At 42.7% G+C, this 8,892-nt stretch overlaps 1 protein-coding gene across 4 annotated transcripts in view; it reads left to right on the top strand.

Annotated features, from left to right (window-relative positions):
- The window catches only part of LOC115110527 (rho GTPase-activating protein 27-like), a 35,552-nt gene extending 26,660 nt beyond the window's left edge, over positions 1-8,892 (top strand). Inside the window, exons 6-19 of one of the 4 annotated variants that reach the window (XM_029636264.2) lie at positions 1,016-1,138; positions 1,651-1,737; positions 2,058-2,120; positions 3,528-3,595; positions 3,683-3,770; positions 3,939-4,040; positions 4,162-4,260; positions 4,350-4,434; positions 4,584-4,712; positions 4,819-4,917; positions 5,002-5,079; positions 5,188-5,322; positions 5,475-5,580; positions 7,797-8,892. In XM_029636264.2, the coding sequence (XP_029492124.2) occupies positions 1,016-1,138; positions 1,651-1,737; positions 2,058-2,120; positions 3,528-3,595; positions 3,683-3,770; positions 3,939-4,040; positions 4,162-4,260; positions 4,350-4,434; positions 4,584-4,712; positions 4,819-4,917; positions 5,002-5,079; positions 5,188-5,322; positions 5,475-5,580; positions 7,797-7,974 (1,440 nt within the window). In that variant the 3' untranslated portion in view covers positions 7,975-8,892. Of the gene's footprint in view, positions 1-1,015; positions 1,139-1,650; positions 1,738-2,057; positions 2,121-3,527; positions 3,596-3,682; positions 3,771-3,938; positions 4,041-4,161; positions 4,261-4,349; positions 4,435-4,583; positions 4,713-4,793; positions 4,918-5,001; positions 5,080-5,187; positions 5,323-5,474; positions 5,581-7,796 lie in introns of those variants that run through there. The other 3 variants (XM_065010139.1, XM_065010140.1, XM_029636266.2) reach the window with 3 other exon arrangements.

The following is an 8,892-nucleotide window of genomic DNA, read 5'->3' on the forward strand; positions in this document are numbered from 1 at the left end:
GTCCTTAAGCCATTTTGCCATGACTTTGGAAGTATGCTTGGGGTCATTGTTCATTTGGAAGACCCATTTGCGACCAAGCTTTAACTTCCTCAATGATGTCTTGAGATGTTGCTTCAATATATACAAATAATTATCCTCCCTCGTGATGCCATCTATTTTGGGAAGTGCACCAGTCCCCCCTGCAGCAAAGCACCCCCACAAGATGATGCCACCCCTGTGCTTCACGGTTGGGATGGTGTTCTTCGGCTTGCAAGCCTCCCCCTTTTACCTCCAAACATAACAATGGCCATTAAACAGTTCTATTTTTGTTTCATCAGACCAGAGGACATTTCTCCAAAAGTACAATCTTTTGTCCCCCTTCCTCCTTGCTGAGCGACCTTTCAGGTTATTTTACTGGTCGTTTTACTGTTGATAGAGATACTTTTGTACCCGTTTCCTCCAGCATCTTCACAGGGTTCTTTGCTGTTGTTCTGGGATTGATTTGCACTTTTCGCATCAAAGTACGTTCATCTGTAGGAGAAAGAACGCTTCTCCTTCCTGAGCAGTATGACGGCTGCATGGTCCCATGGTGTTTATGCTTGCATACCTTTGTTTGTATAGATTAATGTGGTACCTTCAGAAGCTTCTAAAGCCCTGACATAATTTTCTGGAATTGTCCAAGCTGTTTAAAGGCACAGTCAGATTAGTGTATGTAAACTTCTGACTGGAATTGTGATACAGTGAAATAATCTGTCTGTAAACAATTGTTGGAAAATAACTTGTGTCATGCACGAAGTAAATGTCCTAACCGACTTGCCAAAACTATAGTTTGTTAACAAGAGCGTCTGCTAAATGACTTAAATGTAAATGTAAGAAATTTGTGGAGTGGTTGAAAAACAAGTTTTAATGACTCCGACCTAAGTGTATGTAAACTTCTGTAGGTGAAAAAAGATGCCCTTACCTCAGATAACCAGTTACTGGGTTTGATTAAATAGGCCAGGGCCTTTACACTGTTTGTTTCTGTTAACCCTCTCAGCTCCCAGGTGCAGCCAGTCTGTCCAAGGTGGGGAATGGAGTGGACCAGGACAGCCCGCTGGTTCTGAAGAACTGGAGACACACAATGGGCCCAGCTCAGTTTGGCCCCTCCCAAGAAGACAACGTGAGTAGCTGGGGAGCCCAGAGCATGGACAGGGACGTTGAAGGAGGTTTCACACCGTTGGTATAGCAACAGATGTTTATGGGCCATTAGAATCTCTTTTTGGAATCTAGACTGTATTTGGCACTACGGTATAGGAACATAGAAACTGCAGCATTTGCTGTTCTGGTAGTCCCAAGCAAACAAGCCATTAGGACTAGTCCCTGACATGAGACACCTTGCCCTCACAGCTTTATGCACAATGCCCTTGTGGAATGATGTCGTTGTGTATGTGTCATTGTTGACCCCCTCAACAGGAGATGGAAACACCTGCCCTAGTTGATTTCCCCTCAGGAAGTCACTTACAAACCGAAATGGGAGAAACTACAACAATAATGGAGGGGGCAGGGGAGAAAGAGGATAGAATTATGACTCATCAAATTTGACAGGATTTCTGCTCTGTTCGAACAATAAGGCCCTATCGACAACTGTTGACTAACCAACCTGAACCCAATTCCCTCCTTTCCGTTTGGCAGAGGTTCTTTCCAACACATAGGAGAAACGTTTCGGACGTCACCAGTGAAGCATCCAGCTCAGGCAACTCCCCTGAGACGCCACGCCATGTAAGTACAGTAAGAACGTACGACACGATAAGGTTTTGAATCCATAGGGATCTTTGTCAGGTCATTTTCTACTGGCCCTCAATAATATATTATACGTGTTGGACTAGTACACACAATAATTGAATTGGAAATTGCATTATTTTTCAACAATGATTTTATTGTTCATTTTATGAATTGAATTCATTCATTTCCCAAGCCTTCTACTAACTCAATAAAATGTACTCTACTGTACAGACAGCACACACAGACTTCTAAATGACAAAGAGCCTGAAGACCCATTATCCCATTCATTGAATAATTGTATTGTTTTCTCCATAAAGACTGATAGGTTGGGAGTACGGAGTAGACTGTCACATCTGAGCACAGACTCACATCATGAGCATGTAGGTTCTTACGGCCACGTCAGGCCTGATAGATAGATGCATAGTGTAGTTTGCCAGATAGGTATTGCATTCTGGTGGTGTGTGGGTGTTCGGATCTAACTAACATACTATGATATAGAATTGGATAGGAGAACTAACGGCGCTTGGGAAGGGGAGCTAATGAATTAGATATTGGTTACAGTACATACTATATACATGTATGTTCTTAAAAGGGCTGATTAAGAGTTTCTTATGTCGTGTTTAAGTGAAACTACTAACTTTGAATGGGTTGTTCTCTCTCTTTGCATCGTGTGTGGATGAGAAAGCGATCTGGAATACAAGCATCTGCTAAATCAGGGTTTTCCAAATTCGTCCTAGGGCCCCCCGGGTGCACATTTTGGTTTTTGCCCTAGCACTACACAGCTGATTCAAATAACCAATCATCATCAAGCTTTGATTACTTGAATCAACCCTGTACTAAATGATTGTGTCATGATAGACCACCATTGACACTACCCCCTAGTGGGGAGAGGGAGCATTTGTAGTTGTTTTTGTTGGACGTTGTGGTCCAAGTGGTGGCTTGTTGGGTAGTACTTTCAGATCTGATTGACACCATATTTTATTGTATTGCCTTTCAAAGCATTGTGCTGAATGTACATATGGCGCTGTCTTATGAAGTAGGCACAGTAATGTCAAAGTGCTGAATGTCAGTGCCATAACCCCAAAGGATTATTTCCCATTTTATGAATCCATGCAAACACACTCACGCCCAAGCATGTATAACTGTGCATTCATGCACAAAGATGCACACACGCACACGCACACACACACACAAAGATTGACCACTCCTATGTTGATACCTGACTCACATTTCAAAGCTGTAAAGAATCTGCTACTTATACTCTTTGATCTTTACCTGTGGACTCATAGCCCAAGAATTCAGCATAACCTGGAACACTGCCAACACAAACATTTGTTGCTGCCACCTAGTGGCCTAGCATATGCATTCCAAAGTCACAACAATACTTTATCTTGGCCTAAAATTATAGCCCACAATTACAATAATCTGCTAACATGAACAGTCCAATGTTCATATCAGCCAGTAGGCCGATGGGCAATGTCCAGTAGCATATGGCTCAATGTGGACACTAACTGCTCAACTCATTTACCTATGCATGTCAGTGAAAACCATGAGAACCATGTGTTTGATACCATTCCATTCACTCTATTGCGGACATTATAATGAGCCGTCCTCCCCTCAGCAGCCTCCACTGATGTACGTACAGTACAATACAACTAACAAAATCTTTAAACCTGATCTGAGGTCTGTGGGTTCCTGGTAATCACCATTAGTAGAAATGTTCATACACTCTCCCTCTGTCGTTTGTGATATTTTGTAAATATTTGTCTCTATTTTGCTTGTTTTAGACACATCTACTGGAGAAGGCAGGTATCCTGAACAAAACCAAGGTGGCCGACAATGGGAAAAGAATTAGGTAATGTCAAGTCAACTGCACAAATTTACAACACATTGTGATTTGCGCAATGGACCAATGATTCCTTATTTTCTGGTTTTCTAATAGGAAGAATTGGAGTCCGTCATGGACAGTGCTGCATGGAGGCATTCTCACGTTTCACAAAGACCCAAAATCTGCACCCTCGGGAAACTCTGTAAGAACATTTTGCTACAATAACCACTCACAGCCACCACTTTAGAAAATAAGCTCATTGTATTCATAAAGAATGATTTGCTTGCTTGTCAGGATTGGGTGTCCTACAAACTACTATTACGAACCACCAGGTCTGTTGAATGAATGTCATTGGTCCGTGATTCCTCAGAACAAGACCAATCAGATCACCCCAGAGTACACAGTGGAGCTGCGTGGAGCCACTGTGGGCTGGGCCCCCAAGGACAAGTCCAGCAAGAAGAACGTTCTGGAGGTATGGGCTCTGTTTAAGGTCTATCAGGGTTGAAGTCAGTTCTATTTCATTCAATTCAGGAACTGAATCAAAATGAATTGAATTTAACTCTTGGTATGGCTTTTTCCCTCTCACGCTCCAGTTGAAAACGCGTCATGGGTGTGAGTACCTGGTCCAGTACGACACAGAGAGCATCATTTGTGACTGGCACAGGATCATACTGGACACCGTCAGACAGCTGGTGAGCATCCAGGAGGTGTCTATGTAACAAGTTCTAATTAGAGTAGGCCAAGGGGGCGTCGGTCTTCATTATAACCTCTCCTCTCTCAGGACGAAGATCACTTGTCGGAAGAGGAAGAGGAGGAGCCTATGGAGAAATCTCCACTTGCTTCAGACAGAGACAAGAGGACCAGCTGTAAGTATGAGTATCCTACAACCTACTATTATGAACCACCAGGTCTTTCAATGCTTTTGAGGTGTAAATAGGTGTAAAATGTCAATATTTGGTAAGTGGGCATCAGGTAGTTAACGAAAGCTGCACCCATCATTAATTGCCCCCTCCAGCAGCCACTAAAATTACGCCTGGCATCAGTGCCGAGTCATCAGATCAGGGGCGTGTCCGCACCAAACTACGCAAGTTACTCCAGAAGAGGCCCACACTGCAGTCAGTGAAGGAGAAGGGCTACATAAGAGGTGAGACTGGGCTTTCTAACATGGTTAAATGACATAGCAGAGTAACCTTATTGTACCTTATGTTACCTTTATGGCACTCAGAATATTTTTCATCGTGGTTCTCTAGATAATGTGTTTGGTTGTCATCTGGACACGCTGTGCCATCGAGAGAACAGCACTGTGCCCAGGTTTGCAGAGAAGTGCATCAGGGCAGTGGAGATTAGAGGTAGGTATTCCTTCTTTATCCTGATACCGTAATATCAACCTTTACCACCTCTAAAGAGGTAACACAATTGTACATTCCCCTTAGGTCTGGACATTGATGGGATCTACAGAGTTAATGGGAATCTAGCTGTCATTCAGAGACTACGCCACAAAGCAGATCATGGTAAAGCAAGTTTCAAGGACTAGTAATGCATTTGTAGATGGAGCATCTTGCAGTATTATCAACCATATGATCTGTCCTCATGCTCTCTCCCTCCCTCCCTCCCTGCAGAGGAAAATCTGGACCTAGAGGATGGTCAGTGGGAGGAGATTCATGTGATCACGGGGGCGCTAAAGCTCTTCCTGAGGGAGCTGCCTGAACCTCTCTTCCCTTACAGCTTCTTCGACAAGTTTATCGCTGCCATCAGTAAGTCTAGGCCAGGCCCTAATAAAACATTCTGCATGCATCTCAATAGTCAGACTCAAATGACATGATAGTAATGAACTGACATAGTCTGACCTAAATAGCATGAAAGGATGTGAGTAAATTGACATTTGGGATGACTCTTTCTCTGGTAGAAATCCAGGACTATCCTCAGAAGGTGTTGTACTTCCGTGACCTGGTGAGGTCCCTTCCCCTGCCCAACCACGACACCATGCACCTCCTTTTCAAACACCTCCTCAAGTGAGTTGGTGTTGTGGTAGAAACTGGCATTTGTTTTATATACAGTTGAAGTCTGAAGTTTTACATACACCTTAGCCAAATGCATTTAAAAAATCAGTTAAAAATTCCCTGTCTCATGGGCCTCTCGGGTGGCGCAGTGGTTTAAGGCACTGCCTCGCAGTGCTAGCTGTGCCACCAGAGATTCTGGGTTTGAGCCCAGGCTCTGTCGCAGCCGGCCACGACCAGGAGGTCCATGGGGTGACGCACAATTGTCCCAGCGTCGTCCGGGTTAGGGAGGGTTTGGCCGGCAGGGATATCCTTGTCTCATCGCACACCAGCGACTCCTGTGGTAGGCCGGGCGCAGTGTGCACTGACAAGGTCGCCAGGTGTATGGTGTTTCCTCCAGCACAGTGGTGCGGCTGGCTTCTGGGTTGGATGTGCATTGTGTTAAGAAGCAGTGCGGCTTGGTTGGGTTGTGTTTCGGACCTGTCTCTCGACCTTTGCCTCTCCCGAGTCCGTACAGGAGTTGCAGCAATGAGACAAGACAGTAACTACTAACAATTGGGGAGGAAAAAAGGGGTAAAATAAAAAAAAACATCACATTCAGAAGTTTACATACACACAACTAGTAGCATTGCCTTTAAATTGTTTAACTTGGGTCAAACGTTTTCGGTAGCCTTCCACAAGCTTCCCACAATAAAACGAATTGTGAATTTTGGCCCATTCCTCCTGACAGAGCTGAGTCAGGTTTGTAGGCCTCCTTGCTCACACACGGCTGAGTCAGGTTTGTAGGCCTCCTTGCTCACACATGCTTTTTCAGTTCCTGCCACAAATATTCTATAGGGTTGAGGTCAGGGCTTTGTGATGGCCACTCCAAACATTGACTTTCTTGTCCTTAAGCCATTTTACCACAACTTTGGAAGTATGCTTGGGGTCACTGTTCATTTGGAAGACCCATCTGCGACCAAGCTTTAACTTCCTGACTGATGTCTTGAGATTTTGCTTTAATATATCCACATCATTTTACTTTCTCATGATGCCATCCATTTTGTGAAGTGCACCAGTCCCTCCTGCAGTAAAGCACCCCCACAACATGATGCGGCCACCCTCGTGCTTCATGGGATGGTGTTCTTTGGCTTGCAAAACTCCCCCTTTTCCTCCAAACATAACGATGGTCATTATGGCCAAACAGTTCTATTTTTGTTTCATCAGACCAGAGGACATTTCTCCAAAAAGTACGATCTTTGTCACCCATGTCAAGTTGCAAACCGTAGTCTGGCTTTTTTTATGGCGGTTTTGGAGCAGTGGCTTCTTCCTTGCTGAGCGGCCTTTCAGGTTGTCGATATAGGACTCGTTTTATTGTGGATATAGATACTTTTGTGCCTGTTTCCTCCAGCATCTTCACAAGGTCCTTTGCTGTTGTTCTGGGATTGATTAGCACTTTTCACACCAAAATACGTTAATCTCTAGGAGGCAGAGCGAGTCTCCTTCCTGAGTGGTATGACGGCTGCGTGGTCCCATGGTGTTTATACTTGCGTACTATTGTTTGTACAGATGAACGTGGTACCTTCATGCGTTTGGAAATTACTTCCAAGGATGAACCAGACTTGTGGAGATCTACAATTTTTTTCTGAGGTCTTGGCTGATTTCTTTTGATTTTCCCATGATGTCAAGCAAAGAGGCACTGAGTTTGAAGGTAGGCCTTGAAATACATCCATAGGTTCACCTCTTATTGACTCAAATAATGTCAATTAGCCTATCAGAAGCTTCTAAAGCCATGACATAATTTTCTGGAATTTTCCAAGCTGTTTAAAGGCACAGTTAACTTAGTGTATGTAAACTTCTGACCCACTGGAATTGTGATATAGTGAATTATAAGTTAAATAACATGTCTGTAAACAATTGTTGGAAAAATTACTTGTGTCATGCACAAAGTAGAAGTCCTAACCAACCTGCCAAAACTATAGTTTGTTAACAAGAAATTTGTGGAATGGTTGAAAAACGAGTTTTAATGACTCGTCTAAGTGTATGTAAACTTCCGTCTTCAACTGTATATATACAGTTATATATATATCTATATATATATATATATATATATATATATATATATATAACATATATCTGTTTCATATAAAACTATACAAATGATATAAATAACTGATATACTAAACACTTTCCAACCTCCTCATACTTCCTCCCACTCCTTCTTCTCCTCATCCCCTCTTCCTCTCTTCCAGAGTGATTGAGTTTGGGGAAAAGAACCGTATGTCAGTCCAGAGTGTGGCCATCGTGTTTGGCCCTACGTTACTCAGGCCCCAGACTGAATCGGCCAACATCACCGTTTACATGGTCTACCAGAACCAGATTGTGGAGCTCATCCTCAAAGAGTTTGAGACAGTATTTGCCCCCAGCTGAGACATTTTCTATGGCACCCATGAGTCAAGAGGGACGGAGACAATGGGGGTTGACAAGCCCTGGGAAAAGACTGATGGTTACATGGGTTGCTAGATTTGGTAAAGGGAGATTATTTTCTGTCAGTGAACTAGCCTTTAACTGTGGTAGCTCCAAGTCTTCAACCTTCATCCCAAGTTTCAAACTCGTGCTGTCCACCCATGCAGTCATCCATCTGTTTTGGTACTTCCACTCACAAGAACATTGACAAAAAAGTAGGTTGAGGGAAAAAGGGAAAATGGATGAACATGTTGACATACCAAAGTTTACCATGGATCCTATGACAATACCTGGCAATAGGCATCATGTTTAGTTTTACAAATTAAATGTATATTACATGTAGGTGTACATGTATTTGGGGGAATATTCTGTCGTATCCATGGTTTGGAGTGACATATCTGAGACAGATCGGTCTTTTTAGTGGATGACCTCTTAACTATATGTTGAAGTCTACGAAAAAGCTTAAATATTGTATACCTTCCCGAATGTTACCTTATCAACAATACAACCAATTAAAATGGTTGTTGTTGCTTTCCTTTTGGCGAGCCATACAGATAGCAAACCACTGCATTGACTGTAAAGTTATTTGATTACTTCCTAATTTAGAAAAAGGCTGTGAATTTATCAAGGAATACCACTTGCGACTATATTGTGGTTCATTGTGCATAACGTGGCTGTACGTTATGGGCAGTATATATGAAAATATATTATGATAGAGCATAACTGTACATTATGGCTGTTTTATAGTATTAATATTATTACAGAACAAGGATAAGAACAATATATCAAGATATTTTGAACAACTTTTTTTCTCTGTACATAAGAGTTCATCTTACCTTATAAATGAATGTTCTTCTAATAAAATAATTCAATTTCTGTCAA

The sequence above is a fragment of the Oncorhynchus nerka genome, linkage group LG26, assembly GCF_034236695.1.
Source record: "Oncorhynchus nerka isolate Pitt River linkage group LG26, Oner_Uvic_2.0, whole genome shotgun sequence".
NCBI lineage: Eukaryota > Metazoa > Chordata > Actinopteri > Salmoniformes > Salmonidae > Oncorhynchus > Oncorhynchus nerka.